At 41.0% G+C, this 24,167-nt stretch overlaps 1 protein-coding gene across 26 annotated transcripts in view; it reads right to left on the bottom strand.

The window, feature by feature from the left end:
• The window catches only part of FBXL20 (F-box and leucine rich repeat protein 20), a 94,458-nt gene that overhangs the window by 11,447 nt on the left and 58,844 nt on the right, over positions 1-24,167 (bottom strand). For 19 of the 26 annotated variants that reach the window (XM_013979813.3, XM_013979820.3, XM_084984639.1 and 16 more), the window contains 7 exons: positions 20,081-20,135; positions 15,950-16,024; positions 14,307-14,401; positions 13,749-13,817; positions 8,028-8,123; positions 5,722-5,848; positions 3,655-3,729 (listed from right to left, as the gene is read on the bottom strand). In XM_013979813.3, the coding sequence (XP_013835267.1) occupies positions 3,655-3,729; positions 5,722-5,848; positions 8,028-8,123; positions 13,749-13,817; positions 14,307-14,401; positions 15,950-16,024; positions 20,081-20,135 (592 nt within the window). The remainder of the gene's footprint in view (positions 1-3,654; positions 3,730-5,721; positions 5,849-8,027; positions 8,124-13,748; positions 13,818-14,306; positions 14,402-15,949; positions 16,025-20,080; positions 20,136-24,167) is intronic. The other 7 variants (XM_084984654.1, XM_084984655.1, XM_084984652.1 and 4 more) reach the window with 1 other exon arrangement.

Raw genomic sequence — 24,167 nt, 5'->3', positions numbered from 1 at the left:
TTATTTTATTTATTTTTATTTATTTATTTTTTTATTTTTATTTTTTATTCTTTTTTTTTTTGTCTTTCTGCTATTTCTTGGGCCGCTCCCGCAGCATATGGAGGTTCCCAGGCTTGGGCTTGAATCGGAGCTGTAGCCACCGGCCTACGCCAGAGCCACAGCAACGCGGGATCCGAGCCGCGTCTGCAACCTACACCACAGCTCACGGCAAAGCCGGATCGTTAACCTGCTGAGCAAGGGCAGGGACCGAACCTGCAACCTCATGGTTCCTAGTCGGATTCGTTAACCACTGCGCCATGACGGGAACTCCCAAATTATTTTATTTTTAGATGAAAAAATGAACACAAAAAGATGTTACATTACAAAAAAAAAAAAAAAAAAAAAAAAAGATGTTGGGAGTTCCCTGGTGGTTAGGACTTGGTGCTTTCCCTGCTGCGACGGGTTCAATCCCTGGTCTGGGAATTGAGATCTCACATCAAGCCACTAAATGCTGTGGCCAAAAAAAAGAAAAAAAAAAAAAAAAAAAAAAAGACGTCATGTACAAATATCTTAACATTGTGGATGTGATTAGCACTTTAATTTGTCCTGCTAGATTCACTAATTTTGTGTTTAAGCCTCAGAATAAAGCTCTACTGCCCTTTCTGTTTGATCAAACAGCATTCTCAGGTTGCAAGGACAACTGGAAAAACAAAAAAATCAAACTTCAAACAGTCACTGCTTAAATCAGTATGTTTCCGTAGAACCGAAACAAAATACAGATGAAAAATGGATGCTATGGCAGATACAAGATGTCATGAGAATAAACTGATGAGGTATATACACATATAGAAGTACCTAAAAATAGGGACTATCATTATTACTAAACAAGGGTAACTGAAATGTAAAGGGAGAAGCAGCAATCCATAAACACGCATATTTATAACAGGCCAATGGAGTCAGTGTCCCATAACATTAGGAAAATACTGGGAGGGCCATGTTGCCTTTTCTTAATGTTTTTTTGTTTTTCTTTTTAGGGCCACAGCTGTGGCCTGTGAAAGTTCCCAGGCTATGGGTCAAATTGGAGCTGCAGCTGCAGGCCTACACCACATCCAAGCCACCTCTGTGACCCAAGCCGCCACTTGTGGCAACCCAGGTCCTTAACCCACTGAGGGAGGCCAGGGATTGAACGTGCATCCTCAGGTTCATTCTTTTTTTTTTTGTCCTTTTGCTATTTCTTGGGCCGCTCCCGCGGCATATGGAGGTTCCCAGGCTAGGAGTCAAATCGGAGATGTAGCCGCCAGCCTACACCAGAGCCATAGCAACTCGGGATCCGAGCCGCATCTGCAACCTACACCACAGCTCACAGCAACGCCGGATCCTTTAACCCACTGAGCAAGGCCAGGGATCGAAGCCGCAACCTCATGGGTCCTAGTCGGATTCGTTAACCACTGTGCCACGACGGGAACTCCCCTCAGGTTCATTCTTAACCCACTGACCCACAATGGGAACTCCTCTTTCTTAATGTTATGGCTCAGTGGTTGACAAACCTGACTAGCAGCCATAAGAACACAGGTTCAATCCCAGGCCTCACTCAGTAGGTTAAGGATCCGGCATTGCTTTGAGCTGTGGTGTAGGTCGAAGATGTGGCTTAGATCCTGAGTTGCTGTGGTTGTGGTACAGGCCGGCGGCTACAGCTCCGAATGGACCCCTAGCCTGGGAACTTCTATATGCTGTAGGTGAGGCCCTAAAAAGACCAAAAAAATAAATAAAAAAAAAAATCTAAAGATGTGCAAGAAGTTTTTTCCTAACATTGTAAGATGATGGTTTCATATTTACAATAGTTGTAGCAGCTCTTTCTTTCAGGCCAAATATTTCAGTTTCATAAAGGAGAGTTGGCAAATTCTGGTAGTAACTATGGGAATCAAAATTAAAAGGATTAGCATTCCTTTAACTCAGTCTCCAGAAGTGTCTTCAACAGATCATTATAAAGCACCACCCCTTATGGGCTGGAAGAGTAGGCTGCTTAACTGTACAAAATACGGCCCCGAATGTATCACCTTTGAAAGAAACCACCACTATGCTCTAGAGTTCCAGGTGACCAAACAAGAAGGGGTGAATACAACAATCGGAAGGCTTAGAAAAACAAGGAAAACCTTCACCAACTATTTTCATTCTTGCTCTCACTCTCACTCCAAGGCAACACACATATGTAATTTTCTTTCTTTTTTTTTTTTTTTTTTTTTTTTTTTGTCTTTTTTGCTATTTCTTGGGCCGCTACCGCGGCATATGGAGGTTCCCAGGCTAGGGGTCCAATTGGAGCTGTAGCTGCCAGCCTACACCAGAGCCACAGCAACGCAGGATTCTGAGCCGCGTCTGTGACCTATACCACAGCTCAGGGCAACGCCGGATCCTTAACCCACTGAGCAAGGGCAGGGATCGAACCTGCAGCCTCATGGTTCCTAGTCAGATTCGTTAACCACTGCGCCACGACGGGAACTCCTACTCTAAAATAATTTAAAGAGTACATTTTACTTGTTATCTGCTAAGATCAGTGTGTTACCAATGGTTATGGCTCACTGATAGGCTTAACTGGTGTGAATGCAATTAATTCACCAAAAAATATTTTAAATACTGAAGTCTTCAAATTATTTACTTCTAAAGGATAGTGTTTTCTTTTTTCTTCTTTTTCTATTAGCTAAGGTTTTATATATTTATTTTTATAACGATTTTTATTTCTTCCATTATAGCTGGTTTACAGTGTTCTGTCGATTTTCTACTGTACAGCAAGGTGACCTAGTCACACATACATATATACATTCTTTTTTCTCACATGATCATGCTCCATTATAACTGACTAGATATAGTTCCCAGTGCTATACAGCAGGATCTCACTGCTTACCCATTCCAAAGGCAATAGTTTTGCAAACTATTCCTTTTTCTTATTTTTTGGCTGCACCCACAGCCTGCGGAAATTCCTGGGCCAGGGATCGAATCCTCACCACAGCAGCGACCTGAGCCACAGCAGTGACCTGAGCCACAGCAGTGACAATGTCAGATCTTTAACCTGCTGCAACCACCAAGGAACTCCAAGAGAGTGTTTTCTTAAGTTGAAAAGAAAGGGGTGGAGTTACAGTTTAGCTTATTTGGAATTCTGTATAACCTACTCTTTATCTTATCTGATTATCAGGTCCCCAGGAGTGAGTACTGTTGAGCATGTAAAGAATCATCTGTGTTTACTGTGTCCCTGGGGTTAAAGTGGACAAACTGCTCTGTCTTTATGACTGAAATCTTGCAATAATATTACTGGAAAAAAACCAACAAAAAAACAACTTCCAGAGTTCCTGCGATGGCTCAGTGGTTAACGAACCTGACTAGTATCCATGAGGACACTGGTTCGAACCCTGGCCTTGCTCAGTGGGTTAAGGATCTGGCATTGCTGAGAGCTGTGGTATAGATTGCAGAAGCGGCCTGGGTCCCATGTTGCTGTGGCTGTGGTGTACGCTGGCAGCTACATACAGCTCCAATTCAACCTCTAGCCTGGGAACCTCCATATGCTGCAGGTGTGGCCCTAAAAAGACAAAAGGCAAAAGGCAAAAAAAAAAAAAAAAAAAAAAAAACCAACACACACACAATGAATTACTAATACAGAAGAGGTTGGGAGGAAGGACTGCTTACTAAGCAAGTTTGCAAGTTCAAAGTCACCAGTTCAGGACAGTGTGCACCTATGTACTTGAGAGCTTCATCTTCTAGCTAGAAAGATTAAAGAGAGAGAAAAAATAATTACTGCCATTGCTTTAAATCTTAAAACTTTATAAACTTAATTTAAAAAATAAATTAAAATTTAAGTGTGTATATGTTCATCAATATATTCTAAATATAGCTAAGTTTCAAAGGAACAACGAACCAGAAATAAATGAATGATGATCATACAAATATAGAAGTCATGATTAGTACAGTCATCAGTATTTATCGGTTTTGACCACATCAAATTCATACATCACCAAATCAAGGAAAAGATAAAACATTGCCTAATGTTTATGGATTTTTCTTCTGATAAATTTAACATGCCATGCAGCATTTTGCTGAGGGATTTTGAAACTAAAATAACTTTCACATTTCTACACTCCCTATAAAGTTTGTAATAACAAACTTTAAGAGCAGGAGTTGAGAAAAGAATCTGCAGTTTGCTATTTATCTGCTGCTGGAAGATCAGTGCTATGCATACAGTGCTGAGAACAGATGGCAAGTAATTGATTATAATGAGGCATCCCAATCAATATTTTCCAGGATTCCATAAATAACCAGAAGTTCAAGCTGTTGTTTCAAAGCTTTGTTACAAACAATGGAAAGTCTCCCATCATGGTAGGAGAATGAGGGTGGTTTTTTTTTGTTTTCCTTTTTAGGGCCATACCCGAGGCACATGGAATTGGAGCTACAGATGCTGGCCTAGAGGGATCTGAGCCACATCTGTGACCTACACCACAGCTCACTGCAAGTTGGGATCCTTGACTCACTGAGCAAAGCCAGGGATTGAACCTACATTCTCATGGATACTAGTAAGACCTCCAAGGGTGTTTTTAATACAATCCAAGAGATGGTTTTAGCAACAATTAATAAAATAAGGGCTTAACCCTAATCTCAGTCATGATTTTTTAAACTAATTTTTTTTTTTTTTTTTTTGCTTTTCAGGGCCACACCTGCAGCATACGGAAGTTCCCAGGCTAGGGGTTGAACCAGAGATGCAGCTGCCAGCCCACACCACAACCACAGAAATGCTGGATCCTTATCCTACTGGGTGAGGCCAGGGATAGAACCTGGATACTAGTCAGGTTAGTAATCTGCTGAGCCACAACAAGAACTCCTATCAGTCACTTAAAAAAAAAATGTATAGCCACACCCACAACCAGATCCTTAGCCCACTATGCTGGGCGGGGAATCTAACCTGTGACCCAAGGTTCTTAACCTACTGCACCACAGTGGGAACTCCCCGTCAGTCACTTTTTCTTTTTATGGCCACACCTGGGGCATATGGACGTTCCTGGGCTAGGGGTCGAATTAGAGCCGCAGCTACAGGCCTAGGCCACAGCAAGCCAGATCTGAGCTGCACTGCATCTGAGACCTACGCCACAGCTTGCTGCAACACTGGATTCTTAACCCACTGAGCGAGGCCAGGGATAGAAACCACACCCTCAGGGACACTTCCCAACCTGCTGAGCCACAAGAGGAACTCCCTGTCAGTCACCCTTAAAACTCTCTTGATCATTTCCTTCGAGGTGTTACCAAGTCAATTCTTTTTTTTTCCACTATAAAACACTGAGATATTAAAATTTTTAATGACAAAATATGTGGGATTTTTGATGAGACTAGCAGGAAATAAGCACCAACACTATAAAATGTAGGTTGCTGTATACTTGGCACATTTAAGAAAAGTGCTTGGTGGCTAAATAAGCAGTGGAAATTGCCAAGACTGTCTTCCTTGCCCATCCACTTCAAGGTCTCAGGCAGTGACAACATGATAAGTTTTCTTTTCAAATTAAGTTCAATGAAACCCTCTTGCCTATGGGACTTGTTCAGTATGATTTCTTCTTATATTTTTTCACTCTAGGGAAAACACTTTAATTTTTGGTAAGCATGTGTCCTTAGTCGTAATACATAACAACTACATTTCCCTCAGACCAGCAACTTGGGCTGTCTGCCAAGTTCATGGTTCCTATCATTCACAAGTGCTACATGGAGTATTACCTGTGTGCAGCCTTTTAAGAACAAGGCTTTGAGACCGCCACAGCCTCTCACTAGTGCCTGGATACCATCCTTGGTTACTTGGTCACACCAGGAAATGTTTAATTGCTCCAACAGTGGACATCCCTCACTTAGGATAAAACAAAATGAAACAAACACGTGACTAAATCCAATTCCAAAGGCACCAAAGTCTCATTTTATTGGCTATCTAGTCAGGGAAATACTTAATTCAGATTTTTATGGAGATTTATACTTTTCCAAGTATATTCTTTTTGCACTTAACACAAATTTAAAGGTCTATAGATAGTAAATGGAAATGAAGCTACTTGCTCAAGTTAGAGTAATTAATAAAGAGTAAGACTCTAATTCAAATTCTCTATCACATAATTCAAATGCTTATCAAAGTAATAATGAGGACATTTCAACTTTTATTTAAAAAAATTACAAAGGATTTAAAATTTTTCTTTCCTGGGAGGTATCTAGAGTACAGTTTCCACTGGCTGACTTCAGGATATATTTTATTAGATCTCTGCCTTCTATCAAACACCAGCTTCTTCTTTGATCTTTGATCTCATGTATAAACTATGGAAGAATCCTAAGCTCTATGCATACTTTGGAAAACACTGCTTTAACTGTTTTATAAAATAAAGCTAGGGAATCTTGGTTCCAGCTTATTCTTCATCAATAGTGAGAATCCAGGCAAGTCACTTTAAGAAGCTTCTTCACTTTAAGAATTCAGGCTTCTTCACTTAAAGAAGCCTTCGAGAACCTCTCCAAGGTCAAGATTAGCCACAACTCTTCAATGTTTCCCCCCAACTGATGCACTCACTTCTATCACAGCACTTATCCTGCTGTAAGTGGGAAATGCTTAGTGTTTTTTCCTTCCACTAGACGCTATCAATTTAAGGGCAGCGACCCTTACTCAGTACTCCGCATGGTTGAATCACAGCACCCGGCATTGAAAAATCTTTTAGATTTTCTTATCTGTAAAGTGTCTGTCCTATCTACCTCACAAGGTTTTCAAATAAATGACACCACTTATGTGATTTATTATGATCTACAGACACTAGTTTTTTTGGCCATGCCTGCAGCATGCAGAAGCCCCAGGGCCAAGCAAGGATCAAACTTGTGTCACAGCAGGAACCCGAGCCATAGCAGTGACAATGCTGGATCCTTAATCTGCTGAGTGACCAGAAAACTCCTAGACATTTTATACTACCCTATTTATTATCCTATGAGGCAAACAGCCTTAAGTACCTATGTGTGCAATGCTCTTAAGGAAGGTCAAGAAGGAACCACATTTTCAAAGTACTTATACTCCACTAAATTTATTATTTCTTCTTTTAATGGCTTAACTCTACTACTCATAAATATAACCAATACACTCATAAAAGGCTGATAAAAAGGTAAAAGTACAAAGAGAATGGGCACTGCGCCTTCCTTTTTGTTGGCCGTGCCCATGGCATGTGGAAATTCTTGGGTCAGGGATCAAAAGCACACCACAGCAGTAACCAGAGCCACGGAAGTGAAACACCAGATCCTTAATCCACTAAGCTACCAGGGAACTTCTCACCTTCCTTTTAAGATATATTTTTATATTTAAAAAATACATTAACACTAGAACAATTAAAATTTGCTAAGTGCTTACTATGCACCAGGAACCCTGCCGAGCACTTCAATCATGTACAAACTATAGTATTCTGTTCAGAAATCCTAGTTACCTCTAGCCACTTCACTTCACCATGTCCTTTAAGTTGGGCGAGTGGTAACATAAAAGATCAATTCTGAACTGCAGTACATACCTATAAGACGTAGTTTTATTCAGTTCCAACTTTATTTCAGTAATTAAAAAAAATAAATATTTCTTCTGATTGTTGGACATTCTTTTTCTTCCCTAATCAATGATACCTTATTTAACTTTTTTTTTGTCTTTTGTCTTTTTAGGCCGCACCCCTGGCATATGGAGGTTCCCAGGCTAGGGGTCAAATCGGAGCTGTAGCCGCCGGCCTACACCGAAGCCATAGCAATGCCAGATCTGAGCCACGTATGCGACCTACACCACAGCTCACGGCAATGCCGGATCCTTAACTCACTGAGTGAGGCCCGAGTCCTCATGGATTCCAGTCGGGTTGTTAACCACTGAGCCACGACAGGGACCCCACCTTATTTAACTTTTAAACCAATGTTTATTTTTCTTAGAGTACAGTTGATTTACAGTGTTGTGCCAATTCCTGCTGTATAGCATAGGGACCCAGTCATACATACATGTACATTCATTTTCTTGGACATTCTTCTTGTAAGAAATTTACCTCAGAGCTTTTAGAGACATGTTTGTTATCGATGTACAGGAAGCCAAGTCAAGGTGCCTGAGTTTGGAACAGAACTTGCTAAGACTGGTACATGTACTGAAAAATGGAAAAAGGAGAAAATAATGAGTGAACAAATAAGAACACATCCTTAGAATACCATACACGATTCTCATTAAATGTGTGTATGTGTGTGTATATATATATATATTTACATACATATAAAACTGTAAAATTTTCGTATGTCAAATAAAAACGGTTTTAAATCCCTTTCATGTTGAGGAAGAGGCAGGTTCACAAAAAAAAGCTGTGCTGCGTATGAGAATTTGCATGAGGGGAAGATGGTGCTTGATTCACATTTGGAAATGTCAATAGCTACTGACAGCAAAGTACATTTATGCTGATAAACGATTTACATGCATTCTGCAAATCCAAGAACACTGGAAAGCTAGCTAGTACTTGCTAGCAAGTGGTGAAACAAGACCAAAAGTTCTGTCTCTGATCTTTTCCTTAAACCTTTGCTCAAGATGACCTTAGAAGGTCAGGGATCAAACCCCTGCCACAGCGGTGACAACACTAGGTCCTTAATCCACTGTATCATCAGGGAACTCCTCAAGATAACCTTTTGCATGGCAGTAATGCAATAATTGGATTTTTGCAAGGTGTACAGAGGATTTACCAGTGTTGGCTAAAACTAGCTAAGTTACGTAATACTATTGCCTGCTTTCCTTTATGAATTTCTTAAAGGCTCTTTTCCCACAGTGGTCAAGTTTTTTAACTTTTTATTTATTTTTTGCTTTTTAAGGCCACACCCTGTGGCACTTGTTCAGCCTGATTTTTGTCTCCCCATCTTGCTTCTCTTCAAAAATTAATCTTTGGTCAGGTATTAATTCTTCTTATTTTTTCACTCTAGGGAAAACACTTTAAATTTTGGGGTTGAATCGGAGCTGCAGATGCCAATCTATGCCACAGCAACTTGCGATTTGAGCTGTGTCTTCGACCTACACCACAGCTCACAGTAATGCCAGATCCTTAACACACTGAGCATGGCCAGGGGATCAAACCTGCATCCTCATGGATACTAGTCAGGTCCATTACCACTGAGCCACAAAAGGAACTCCTTAATTTTTTTTTTAATTGTGAAAAATCTCAAATACACTTAAGAGTGAGTGATAGAGAATGTACATGTATCATCCTTAAGGTTTGACATTTATCAATAATCTATTATTACTGGAGTTCCTGTTGTGACGCAGCAGAAATAAATCTGACTAGGAACCATGAGGTTGCAGGTTCGATCCCTGTCCTCACTTGGATTAAGGATCCAGTGTTGCCATTAGCTGTGGTGTAGGTCGCAGACGCAGCTTGGATCCTGCATTGCTGTGGCTGTGGTGTATGTAGGCTGGCAGCTATAGCTCCAGTTCGACCCCTAGCCTGGGAACCTCCTAGCCTCAAGTGCAGCCCTAAAAAAGCAAAAAAAAAAAAAAAAAAAAAATCTACTATTACTATTTCACCTATTTCCTTCATTTTTTGGGGGGGGTTCAGTATTTTAAAGCAAATCCTAGACTTATTATTTCACCTGTAAATATTTCAGGACATATTTCTAACTATATAAAGACATATATATATACATATAAATACCTGACACCTAGTCTGTGTTCAAGAGTTCCCAGCTGTCTCATAAATAAATGCCTGTGTCAAACTGATTTATTCAAATTAGGATCCAAATACGACCAATACATTCTAGTAGGCAGATATGTTTCTTAGGTCTTTATGTGAACCTACATTTTCATTTCTTCTGCGTGAATATCTAAGAGAATTGCTAGGTCCTATATACTGAGTGCATGGCTGACTTTTTAAGAAACTGCCAAACTTTTTTTGAGTGGCCTTTTTACATTCCCACCAGCAATGCATCCACATCCTTGCCAATACTTGGCACTGTCTCTCTTTTCGATGACAGCCATTTTAGTGGGTATGGAATTTTAGTGGGTATGGTTTTATCTTGCAGTTTTATAATGAACACTTTTTCTTTCTTGTGCTTGTTAGCCATTCATCTCTTTCCTTAGTGAAATGTTTAAGGGTTTAGCCCAATTTTTAATTGGGCTGTCTCATTACTGATTGTAAGAAAGAGTTCTCTATACATTCTTGATACACACTTTCATTAATTTCTCTCAGTAATGTTTGTGGTTTTCAGTGTAGAAATCTGACACTTCTTTTAGCTCCAAATAAAGAGCTTTGCTTGTTTCCTATTGATATGCTTTTTTTTTTTTTTTTAAACTTGTTGCACTGACTGAAACCTCCAACAGAATGTTGAATAGAAATAACGCGGGAGTTCCCGTTGTGGCGCAGTGGTTAACGAATCCAACTAGGAACCATGAGGTTGCGGGTTCGATCCCTGCCCTTGCTCAGTGGGTTAACGATCCAGCATTGCTGTGAGCTGTGGTGTAGGTTGCAGACGTGGCTCGGATCCAGCGTTGCTGTGGCTCTGGCGTAGGCCGGTGGCTGCAGCTCCGATTGGACCCCTAGCTTGGGAACCTCCATATGCCGTGGGAGCGGCCCAAGAAATAGCAAAAAGACAAAAGAAAAAAAAAGAAATGATGCGAGTTAACATCCTTGCTTTTCTCCTGACCTTAGGGTAAGGCATTCAGTCTTTTACCATTAAGTATAATGTCAGCAGTAGCTTTTTCATGGAGGCCTTTAATCATATTAAGGAAACTCCTTTCTATTCCTAGTTTGTTGAGAATTTTTATCACGAATGAACTCTGGATTTTGGCACATGCATTAGTTATCTATTGTGTTGCATAGTAAACCACCTCAAAACTGAATGGTTTAAAACTATATCTTAGTTTTCAGGAATACAAGCACAAGCAGCTTAGTAGGGTGTCTCTAACTCAGGGTCTCCCACAAGGGGTACAGTCGAGGTACTGGCCACAGTTGCAACTATCTCAAAGGTTAAATGGGTACAGATTTCCTTCCAAGCTCATTTTGGTGGATGCTGGCAGACCTTAGAAGATCCAATTTCAAGTTCGCTCATTTGGTTTTTGATAGGATTCAGGTTCTTGCAGGCTGTTGGCCAGAGACCTCAGTTCCTTGCCACATGGACCTCTCAATAGAGCTACTCACAATGGGGCAGCTAGCTTCCTCCGGAGCTGGAGCTTTGAGAGCAAGTAGAGTATGACAGAGGTTATAGTCTTTTTGTAACCTAATCTCCAAAGTGACATCCAACGCCTTTGCAGTATTCTATTGTTAGCAATGAGTCAGTAGGCCCAGTCCACGCTCAGGGGGAGAGGTTATACAAAGGTACAATTAAAAGAGGTAGGGATTATTTGGGGGCCATGACAGAGACTGTTTCATATTGAGATGATTGTGTGGTTTTTGCGGTCCTCTATTCCAGAGGGCAGTATATCTCACCAGCTGCCTATTTTTATACGGCCCACAAATCAAGAGTGGCTTTCACTTTCTTTTTGTCTTTTTAGAGCCATACCTGTGGCATATGGACGTTCCCAGGCTTGAGGCTGAATTGGAGCTGCAGCTGCCACAACCACAGCCACGCAGGATCTGAGCCATGTCTGCGATCCTACGGCAACACTGGATCCTTAACCCACTGAGTGAGGACAGGGATCAAAACCACATCCTCATGGATACCAGTGGCGTTCGTTACCCACTAAGCCTCAATGGGAACTCCTGTATTGTAATTTTTTATTGAACTGCTAAGTGTCAGATTTTGCGTCTCCCTTTAAAGAATGCTGGGTTGGTTGTTGTGGTTGTTTTTTTTCTTTGCTCCCCCCGCCCCATTTTTGGCCGCCCTGTAGTATATGCAATTCCCAGGCCAGAGATCAGATTTGACCCACAGCCTACACTGCAGCTGCAGCAACACCTAATCCTTAACCCACAATGCTGAGCTGGGGATCAAACCTGCATCCCAGCACTCCAGAGACACCACTGATCTCGTTGCGTCACAGTGGGATGAATGCTGAGTTTTGACTTGGTAGGCAGTTTAATTAGTTGTGAATTAACCTGGTCCTAAATTTTTTCCTTTTAACCTGTATTAAGACAGGTCTTGCTGAGTTCTTCTATCAAGGTGTGATCTTTCTGAAGTCTCTACTAAATGACCTAAGGTGGATCAAAGAACTTTCTCCAGGGTGGTTGGAACTTCTCTCAGCCTTATTTAAATTCTGGCAATTCTTCAATTCACAGTTCCTCAGTAATTGTTCTTTCCTTATCACATGTCCTTTGCCCAGCTATGTGGGGTCACAATACGCAGATATACAGTTTACTATTCAGCCAAGAAAATGTAGATTTTTTTGAAGAGCTCCACTGTCTCCAAACACAAATGGAGTCAGCCTGGTCTCTGAACTCTTTCTCTTCAAATCAGCCAGAACTTTGTGCTCTGCTTGGGTTCCTTCTCCTTGTGCCATTTTCTGGAAAATGTCACAGGGCAAAAAAGCCAGGGCAGTCACAGGACTCCCCTCATTTGTTTCTCAGTCCTGCTCTGCGTGTTGTCCAAACATCTCCATCAGCTTGTTTTCCACAGTTTCAGAGTTGTTCACAGCCAGAGGCAGTGACTGTCATCATTAGAGGTCTCCATTTTTGATTTTTAAAGTCTGTATCTTTTTTTTTTTTTTAAACTGTATCTAAAACACTGCTGAGGTCACCAGAACAAGTAGAAGTCAGAATGACCAGTGGTTATTTGATGATTTTACGATATTAAAGTTTTCCGTTTTCTTCGGCCATGCCCTTGGCATGTGGACATTTCTGGGCCAAGGATCAAACCTGAGCCACAGCAGCGACAACGCTAAATCCTTAACTGCTAGGCCACCAGAGAACTCCCAGTATCTATTTTTTTAATTTATATTTTAATTGAAGTCTAGCTGATCTACAAGTTGTATTAATTTCTGCTGTACACAAATGACTCAGTTATACACATATTCTTCTATATTGTATATCCTTGCTTTATAATGTTGTGTTAGTTTCAGGTGTACAGCAAAATGATGCAGTTGTGCATACACACATATCCATTCTTTTTTCAGATTCTTTCCCCACATAGGTTATTACGGAATACTGAGTAGAGGACCCTTGTTGATTATTTTATATTTATCTCTTTCTTGCGACCTCAAAGAAAGGAATAAAATAAACAATGTGCTTGAAGCATCTTCTACTTTTCTTCACTCAAGCAATTGTAAAGGGCCCATCTATTTTAGAAACCTTTTTTTTCGGGTGGGGGAGCATACAGCATATGGAAGTCCCTGGGCCAGAGACGGAAGCCGAGCCACAGCAGCAACCCGAGCTGCTGCAGTGACAACAATGGGTGCTAGCCCCACTGCACCCTAAGGGAACTCCTCAAGAGGTCTTTTGGAAGAACAGAATGATTCACTGAATAATTCTGTCCCCTCCTTTGTAAATAAGCTTCTTCACCTCCCAATAGGCAACAGTTTCCCTATACAATATTTTTTGTTTTATTGAAGTATAGTTAATTTACAAGGTTGAGATAATTTCTGCTGCACAACAAAGTGACCCAGTCATACATATACATATATCCATTCTCTCTGATTCTTCTCCCACATAGATCATCACAGTCCCTATATAATATTTAAATGTTATTTGATACATGTTATTACTAATAGATTTTTGGGCTGAAAGTTTTTATGTCTACCTTCAATGTCTGCTGGGTCTATGACAGCAAACTCTCAAAGACGGAGAAGTATGTTTTATTTCTTTGATACTTACGCATCTGTAGTCTTTGTGCATCCATTTAAATTTAGCACTTCAATGTTCCTACAGTTTTGTGCAAAGGTCCTTTACAGGAAAGAAAGAAAGCATTTGAAGTGAAATGGGCAAAATACTCAGCATTTAAAAAATAATAAAAGTTACCAATGATGCTAGATGTCGGTACAAAAGTAGTTCACAATTATGAATAAATTAATTTTCAACCATAAACCTCTTAAAACATTGATCTTTTTGTCAACCAAAGTTAAAATTATCCTAACTCTGAGTAAAGACACTTAAAAAAAAAAAGAAAGAAAAAAACTTAAGGCTCCAAAAGAACCATTTATAACATGGGGAATCTGGCTTTGGGGTTTGGTGGGGGAGAGCACTTCTTGTTTTATTCTCAGAACCACACATCCCATTACTGGATATTGTGTTACAAGCAATGAATGTGTATTTGGGTTCAGAACAGCTTAGGAATATGAAACTACTCTAGCCTTTTCTGGGTGAGGTGGTGTTGTTCGGGGCTGTTCTTTATTCACTTCAGTCAAGAGAATGAGTTAATCAACAGGTTCTTACCTTAATGCATTGTCTCCTACTCCGAGACACCCACGAAGACTTAACTTCCGTAAAAAGCCCCCACATCTTTTTGAAATATTCTCCACCACTCGGCCCTGTAACAGCAAACAAACAAACAAAAAAACCCCAGGCACACAAAAAGATAAGCCACATTGTTTTTAAGATAACATTCTAATTTTGAGGCAGCCTCTTCTCTTGTTAAATCAATAGGAAAATTTCACCTTACTGTGAGAAAGCTTTCCTGATTACCCCATCTACCTGCGACATGCCTAAACCCTATGTGGTTATTTATCTTGTTCATCTGGTAAGATATTCTGTATCTGAAGAAATGGTGCTCCACAGGTGTCTTATCACACTATATTAATGTAGCTCCCCCACCTCTGGTTAAACTGTTGCTACTGAAGAACGTTAACTCTTTATTATTTCTGTGCATTTATGATCGTACTCTAAACATAGCAGACTCAATGAACATTTAACAAAAGCTCACCGAACGATTTTGTGGCTATGGTGCTTTAAACATTTACATCCATTAAGATTAGAAAATTGTGAAAAACATAAAAACCTAGTATGTAGTGGGTATTATTAAAAAAAAAAAAAAAAACAACACTGTATGAAGATAATGGAAAGTTCACACGAGATTTTTTTAAATGTCTTACATGGATCTTTAAGACAACTAAGTTCCACCAGAACTTTAAAGAAAAACCAATTGAAAAAAAAAAATCTTGGAGTTCCTGTTGTGGCTCAATGGTAACAAACCCAACTAGTACCCATGAGAACGCAAGTTCAATTCCTGGCCTCCCTCAGTGGGTTAAAGATCTGGTGTTGCCGTGAGCTGCAGCACGGCTCGGATCTGGAGTTGCTGTGGCTGTGGTGTAGGCTGGCAGCTGCAGCTCTGATTGGACCCTTGGCCTGGGAACTTCTATTTTTTTTTTTTTTTTTTTTTTTTTTTTTGTCTTTTTGCCATTTCTTGGGCCACTCTCGCGGCATATGGAGGTTCCCAGGCTAAGGGTCCAATCGGAGCTGTAGCCTCCGGCCTACGCCAGAGCCACAGCAACGAGGGATCCGAGCTGCGTCTGCGACCTACACCACAGCTCATGGCAACGCCGGATTGTTAACCCACTGAGCAAGGGCAGGGATCGAACCTGCAACCTCATGGTTCCTAGTTGGATTCATTAACCACTGCACCACAACGGGAACTCCCTGGCCTGGGAACTTCTATATGCCACAGGTGCACCCCCCCAAAAAAAACCCTAAATCTTATGCTTCTCAAGAAGAATTGATGCAAATATCATGTCTCAAAAGGTTGTTAACCCTACTTTTTTTTTCAATAAGCACATATAAAAAGACTTCCTTAAAATGAACTAACACAGGTTCACATTTCCACCAGGAAAAAATCCTAACAAAACTTTTTGAGTCTTGTTAATACTAAACAATTTAGTATTACGTCAGTAAAATAATTCTGCTCATTCTCAAAACTGAACAAGTTCCTGGGAACACTGCAGACTCCCATGAGGTTCAGGTGCACTGAAATTAATAGTTTGTCTCTCCAGGGAAAGGAGATTTATATGGTTGGGGGCTAATCTGTCTCCTGCTGTAATTACATTCTAACAAGAGAAATGGGGCCACACACCACGTAATTATACCTCAATATCTCTCTGGAAATCAAACAGGTCAATTCGCTGCCAGTTACTGCCATCCAGAGCCAGAACATTCCAGGCCTATTTTGAAGAAAAGGAGAAAGAATGAGCAGAAGGTGAAACAAAGGGGGAAAGTCGGCAATATTCAAGTTCACACTTCAAACTATTGACTGATCAATTGACTCAAAGATTACTCAGCAGCCCCCCCACCCCCAAACACCGTTAACTCCCAAAAGGTCTGTCTTATTTCTGATTCATACTTTATTGTCCAAGTAAATTATCTCATTAATGAGTGGGTACAGAAATTAGCAGCTAAGAAACATCTTACATTGGGGGGATGGGGAAAGCACACGTTGTGATAAGTATCATAGCCAGAAACTGTTTACTAACTGGAGTTTCTAATCCCAAAATGAGATAATTCAGCTGATAAAAAGTTACTCTATCCCTCAACTAGGAAAAAGGTGAGGATGAAATCAAAGAAGGTAGTACTCTGAATGTGCTGTGTTCAATATATTTGCTACGTTTTTATATATGTATATAATACACACACACACACTCTCTCTCTCTCTCTCTCACATATATATACACATCCACAGCATCACTTGATTGCCCCTGATTGTGACCTGGGACTTACAGAAAAGACAGTATCACTTCTCAATATCAGTGACAATGCCTGATCCTTAACCCACTGAGCCACATAGGAATTCCTCAGGCATGTTTTTTTTACTTGGTCATCTTTCCTTTCAACTTGATTCAGTGGTAAACTCAAAACAATGAAAGCTGGGGTTTCCGTTGTGGCTCAGTGGGGTAAGAACCCGACCAGTATCCATGAGGATGCAGGTTCGATCTCTGGCCTCACTCAGTGGGTTAAGGATCCAGCACTGCCGCAAGCTGTGGCATAGGCTGAAAATGTAGCTTAGATCTGGCACGGGGAGCTGTGGCTGTGGTGCAGGCCAGCAGCTGCAGCTCCAATTCGACCCCTAGCCTGGGAACTTCCACATGCCACAGGTGCGGCCATTAAAAAAAATTTCTTTTTAAACGATGAAAGCCTTAAAACTTCTCCTACATTTCTTTAGTAAGCTAAAAGGAGGCAAGAAAGTTTCCACACTTTTCAATCTTTCAGGATAAGGTGAAAAATGACTCCATTAAGAGTTAACTTGTTGGGTGGGATCATTCTGAATTTGAATCAGAAAGCCTTTAACAGTTTTCCCTTTAACAGTTTTAATACTGTTGAGTTATAAACTCAGAATACCACCTCTTACTATAACATATCAAAACACAGACTGGAGGCGTTCCCAATGTGGCTCAGTGGTAACGAATGTGCCTCAGATCCATCAGGACGCAGATTCGATCCCTAGCCTCGTTCAGTGGGTTAAGGATCTAGCGCTGCTGTGAGCTGTGGTGTAATTCAACCCCTAGCCCAGGAACTTCCATATGCTGCAGGTGGGGCCCTAAAACAAAAACAAAAACACCACAGAATCGATACTGAAATTCTAAAAAGGAAACTGCAGATAACACCTATAAACCCCAGGGTAAATGTCACACAATCAGCAGAAATACGTCAGAGGTATGAGGGTAAAAAAAGTTATCATTCTAGAGATCTTCAAGATTTTCAGAGGATTTCAAAGTTTTTTTTTTTTTTTTTTTTTTTAGTGGCTCCCTATTTTTCCAACAGTTTCCACAAGAGACAAAAGATAAAACTTTTAAAGATTATTTGTTAACTAGATTCTTTGGCTAAATATACCTCTGACTTGCTCTGAAATTTCTCATTTCCTTATACTATCTACTCCAGGAAGCAGGAAACATGCTAAACTGAGACTAAAATTAAGAATGACAGGTTCCTCTCTAGAGTCTTTTTTAAAGCAAATTAACTACTTCAAGTACAGAGAATAACAGGCCTACACCAGTGTACCAACTGTTCAGATTTAATGAAAATTGGCATTGTTCCTCTTTTTAAGTTAAAACACATTAAGAGGGAAGAGGAACTTGAACATGAAAAGGACAATTATAACTAACTCAAATCAACATTCCTGAGCCGAGACTTTGTAACTAAACGGTTTAGGCACTTGTCCGGGAATTTCATTTCTCAATGATGACCTCATTCACATGGAGAGAGAAAAGAAACCCCACTAACTCATACCAGCTATGACAAGAGCAACCACTCAGTACCAGGCACAAAAATGTGATGAACAGAAATCATCAAAATACTATTGATTCGTTCCTAAATAGCTGAATACACAGATTTAGCATGGCTTTTAGGATGTAGAAATTAAATTAGCAAGACAGGGAGTTTGGGACTAGCATCCATGAGGACATGGGTTCAATCCCTGGCCTCGCTCAGCAGGTTAAGGATCTCACGTTGCAGGTCGCAGTGGCGGCTCAGATCTTGCGTTACTGTGGCTCTGGTTTAAGCTGGTGGCTATAGCTCTGATTTGACTCCTAGCCTGGGAATCTCCATATGCTGTGGGTACGGCCCTAGAAAGACCCCCCCCAAAAAAAAAAATTAGCAAGACAAAGTGAATTTTTTATGGCAAGTTTTGTGGGTTGTTGTTTTTAAGGGAATTGGTACTGGATATCTTAAGGGAAACCTGGGTCCACTTACAAAGATAAATATAATTCTGTATGATATATAACCATATTACACACTCAGCACCTGGGACTATACCTGGTATAGCTAGTTCCTCAATAAACATATGTTAAATAAACAAGTAGGAGTTCCCATCGTGGCGCAGTGGTTAACGAATCCGACTAGGAACCATGAGGTTGCCGGTTCGGTCCCTGCCCTTGCTCAGTGGGTTAACGATCCGGCGTTGCCGTGAGCTGTGGTGTAGGTCGCAGACGCGGCTCGGATCCCGTGTTGCTGTGGCTCTGGCGTAGGCCGGTGGCTACAGCTCCGATTAGACCCCTAGCCTGGGAACCTCCATATGCCGCGGGAGCGGCCCAAGAAATAGCAACAACAACAACAAAAGACCAAAAAAAAAAAAAAAAAAAAAAAAAAAAAAAAATAAACAAGTAAAAGCCACTGTCCAAGTTATAAAAAGATGACAGTTGTAGGTATATTCATTTTAAGTTAATTATTATATATCTGTATTACAAAAGAGACTGGGGGGAGTTCCCTCCGTGGCTCAGTGGTTAAGGATCTGGCGTTGCCGTGAGCTGTGGTGTAGGTCGCAGACTCAGCTCGGATCTGGCATTGCTGTGGCTCTGGCGTAGGCCGGTGACTATAGCTCCGATTAGACCCCTAGCCTGGGAACCTCCATATGTGGCGGGAAGCGGCTCTAGAAAAGGCAAAAAGACAAAAAAAAAGAGACTAGGAATGGCTCATAAAGCAGTTTTCCCACAACAGTGATTCTATTCTTAATATTAGTGGCACCAATAAAATTAAGATGTTTCACTATTTTGTCACAGCAATGTCAACTGACAAAAATGGATAAGTAAGAGTAATGCAGCAACTGACTTAGAGAATAGAATTTGGTTTGCTCTACAATCAAAAAAATTAAATTCTGCTATTATCTTTTGAGGAAAAAATACAGAGAGATATCAAGAGCCTTCCTTGTATGTGTATAAAATGAGGTAGGAAAACATAATGAAACACCGTATTATTACAAACCTAAACTTTTTAGGAGTTCCTGTCGTGGCTCAGCAGAAACAAATCTGACTAGTATCCATGAGGACACAGGTTTGATCACTAGCCTCACTCAGTGGGTAAGGATCCGACACCGCCGTGAACTGCGGTGTAGGTCACAGACGTGGCTGGGATCTGGCGTTGCTGCGGCTGTGGCATAGGACAGCAGCTACAGCTCTGATTCCACCCCTAGCCTGGGAACCTCCATATGTTGAGGGTGGGGCCCTAAAAAAAAACCTAACCTTTTTATTTGCGTGTTGAATTTTTTTTTCCTTGAAAATATTTCCTCTGTTGTTATTATATAAGCAGTCAAGAGTTTTCAAAAATCAAAGTTAGAAATAGCACACACAGTAGCATTCCACTGCATGGGTTTGGGTATGCCCCGGGTAAACTACATCCTTGGAAACATAACATATAAGTAACTTATGAAGTAAACTGCTGGCCTTCTACAGAAGCTGATTATCATCAGGGTCAGGAAGGAACGTTCTTGCAATTACGTCAGTCATTCTTACCCTGGAGACTTGAGCACAGCGACACAAGGTAACAACATCCAGAAAAGAAAATATCCTAAAAAGAGATGGAGAAAAAGTTTATTATATAATAAAATAGTTTCTCTTGATTTTTGCCTGTAAATAATTGGCAGAAGTTCTTTTAAACAACTACATAAAAAGATGGAGCAACTTAAGTGAAGTCAGCCATACAATGAGACACCAACATCAAATGCTTTCACTGACATGTGGAATCTGAAAAAAGGACAGACGGAACTTCCTTGCAGAACAGATGCTGACTCACAGACAATGAAAAACATGGTCTCTGGAGGAGACAGTTTGTGGGGTGGGGGGATGTGCCTGGGCTGTGGGATGGAAATCCTGTGAAATCAGATTGTTATGATCATTATACAACTACAGATGTGATAAATTCATTTGAGTAATAAAAAAAATGAAAAAAAAAAAAAAAAAAAGACGGAGCAACTTAATACTGCCAGCATAAAACAGAGGAGGGGAAAGTTATCATCTCCTTGATGATGTATAAGTACCACACTCGTTCAATTATTCACATCAAAGGATGATAAAATATTTCTGATACAATTTTTTAAAAGCAAAAAACCAATGTTCACACTCTGGTTATCAGAAGAAATACGCTAGGTAAATAGCTTCATAAAGAATTTTACAGGAGTTCCCGTCATGGCGCACTGGTTAATGAATCTGACTAGGAACCATGAGGTTGTGGGTTTGATCCCTGCCCTTGCTCAGTGGGTTAACGATCCGGCGTTGCCGTGAGCTGTGGCGTAGGTTGCAGACGCAGCTCGGATCCCTCGTTGCTGTGGCTCTGGCGTAGTCCAGTGGCTGCAGCTCCGATTGGACCCCTAGCCTGGGAACCTCCATATGCCGTGGGAGCGGCCCAAGAAATAGCAAAAAAAAAGACAAAAAAAAAAATTTACAGTTATGAATGAAAAAAGATAAAATAATATTGCTAACACATAAGAAACACCAACTATAAAATGTTAAATCTCAGAGTTCCTGCTGTGGCACGGTGGGTTAAGAATCTGACTGCAGTGGCTCGGGTCACTGTTGAGATGCAGGTTTTTTGGTGTTTTTTTGGTTGTTGTTGCTTTTTTTTAGGGCCGCACCCATGGCATATGGAGGTTCCCAGGCTAGGGGTTGAATCAGAGCTACGGCTGCCGGCCTACGCCTCAGCCACAGCAATGCAGGATCCGAGCCAAATCTGCCACCTACACATTTCATAGCAATGCCAGATCCTTAACCCACTAAGCAAGGCCAGGGATGGAACCAGCAGCCTCTCGGTTCCTAGTTGGATTCGTTTCCACTGTGCCATGACGGGAACTCCAGAGGTGCAGGTTTGAATCCCAGCCTGTGCAGTGGGTTAAAGGATCAGGCGTTGCCACAGCTGCAGGGTAGGTCGCAGCTGCAGCTCGGATTCAAACCCTGGCCTGGAAACTTGCATATACTGCAAGTGTGGCCATAAAATTTAAATAAATAAATAGTTGATAACTCTCTACAGTGTAAGCTGCCTGTAAAGACAGGTTGCAGCCTCCCGGGATTAATGTCACTTCTTTTAAAACTCTCCGTACTCAAGGACCCCCTTAAAGGTCATTTTGATCTGAATAACAATGAAGCTTTTCTGCAAGTGGCAAAAAGTCTAATATAGCATGTATTTTAAAGTGTTAAGGAAATCGAAGTTCGGCTTGCTTTAAGAATTTTATGACATTCCTTGAGCTAACTAGAGATACCCGGAATGTTATAAAACGGAAGTCAGGACGTATTAATTAATGAAGGGTACATTTTCTATTCCCTTATTACTTTGAGTTAGCTTAATGGAACAAAATTTTGTTATTTAGTGATTAGAAGCTATCAGTCACATTTGAGAACATGGAATAAACTGAGTCAATAATCACATCAGACAGAAAGCTAAGTGTATTTTGTAAATGTTTTTTGAAAAGTTTTTTGTTTTGTTTTTTTTTAAAAACTTTTTTTTTCTTTTTAGGGCTGCACCTGGGGCATATGGAAGTTCCCAGCCTAAGGGATGAATTGGAGCTATAGCTGCCGGCCTAGGCCACGGCCACAGCCAGGCAGGATCTGAGTCACATCTGCCAAACTCATGGCAATGCCAGATTCTTAACCCACTGAGAGAGGCCAGGTATCAAACCTGTATCTTCATGGACACTAGTCAGGTTTGTAACCCCCTGAGCTACAACAGGAACTCCTGGAAACCTTTTCTTTATTTGGGTAACATATATAACATAAAACTCACCACTTAACCATGTTTAAGTATATAGTTCAGGAGTATTAAATACATTCACAATGTTGTGCAACCACCACCACCATCCAGGGCCAGGACTTTTTTATCTTCCCAACTGACTCCTCATTCCTCATTCCCCCAGCACCTGATAACCACCACTATACTCTATGAATTTCACTACTCTAGGTACTTCACATGGAATCATATGGTATTTAACCCTTTGTGACAGACTTATTTAGCATAATGTCTTTAGAGTTCATCCACGTTGTTGTACACATCACAATTTCCTTCCTTTTTAATGCTGAATGATATTCCAGTGTTTATGTATACCACATTTTATACATCTGCCCATAGATGGAAAAGGCCAGATGCCTTTCTTGTTCCTCTGAGATAGACTTGCTACCACCCTGATGGCTCTCCTTAATGCATTCCTCATCATTTTAATACTGATTACCAGAGTTCCTGTCATGGTGCAGTGGTTAATGAATCTGACTAGGAACCATGAGGTTGCGGGTTCGGTCCCCGGCCTCGCTCAGTGGGTTAAGGATCTGGCGTTGCCGTGAGCTGTGGTATAGGTCGCAGACTCGGCTCGGATCTGGCATTGCTGTGGCTCTGGCGTAGGCCAGTGGCTACAGCTCCGATTGGACCCCTAGCCTGGGAACCTCCATATGCCGTGGAGCAGCTCAAGAAGAGGCAAAAAAAAAAAAAAAAAAACTGATTACCAACTCCATCACCCAATATATACATATACCCCCAATCTAGGTACCTGAACTCCTAAAACAATAAGTTTATCTAATTCAACAAATGCTTTTTTTTTTTTTTTTTTGGTCCTTTTGTCTTTTCTAGAGCAGCTTCCCATGGTATATGGAGGTTCCCAAGCTAGGGGTCCAATCGGAGCTGTAGCCACCAGCCTACGCCAGAGCCACAGTAACTCGGGATCCAAGCCATGTCTGCAACCTTCATACACCACAGCTCACGGCAATGATGGATCCTTAACCCAGTGAGCAAGGCCAGGGATTAAACCTGCAACCTCATGGTTCCTAGTCGGATTCGTGAACCACTGCACCACGATGGGAACTCCTCAACAAACATTCTTACATCGCTTAAATGCTGCTGCTTTTTCCTGTCATCCACAATATAGTACTTTTAGTGGAGCTTCCTAATCTAAAGATCCTGTTTCTGGCAAATCACCACTAATCCCTGGGAAATTTGTATAACAAATTTGTTATACAATGGCAGAGGCACAAGCAAGAAATTTTTCAGATAATAATCCTGGTTATTAGACTCAAGAGCAAGGTTTTCCACAAAAGAAAGCACAATAGATAGACATGAAACTTCACACTGGAGGTCAAATGCAGACCTAGGAAATCTTCGGAAGCACACGTCTCAACAACTGTAATTCCATTCTTAGAATGAACTGCTGGGGTTCTTGATGTCAAAATTTCTGTGAGTTAGCTTTTCACCTGGATTTTAACATCAAGGTATATCAGAGAGAGAGAGAGAGAGAAGACAAATACAGTTGCTACGTTCCTCTATTCAAGTAATAGAAGCTTCGAAGTTCCCATTGTGGCTCAGCAGGTTAAGAACTCGACAAGCATCCATGAAGATGCAGGTTCAATAACTGGCCTCGCTCAGTGGGTTAAGGATCCAGCATTGCTGGGGCTGTGGTGTAGGTGGGCAGCAGCTCCGATATGACCCCTAGCCTGAGAACTTCCATATGCCGCAGGTGCAGCCCTAAAATAAATAAATAAATAAATAAGAGCTTAGACTTTGCAGTCCTGATTCTGCTCCCTGGTCAGACGGATGGGATAAGCCTCCATGCTTCAATCCTTTTTACCA

This window comes from Sus scrofa, chromosome 12 (genome assembly GCF_054392235.1).
Source record: "Sus scrofa isolate SSC_HxYL_T2T_F1_AM1 chromosome 12, Sscrofa_HxYL_maternal_Yorkshire_Landrace_v2.0, whole genome shotgun sequence".
Taxonomy (NCBI): Eukaryota; Metazoa; Chordata; class Mammalia; order Artiodactyla; family Suidae; genus Sus; species Sus scrofa.
The sequence above is the reverse complement of the archived record's forward strand: the minus strand, read 5'-3'. Positions and strand labels throughout refer to the sequence as shown.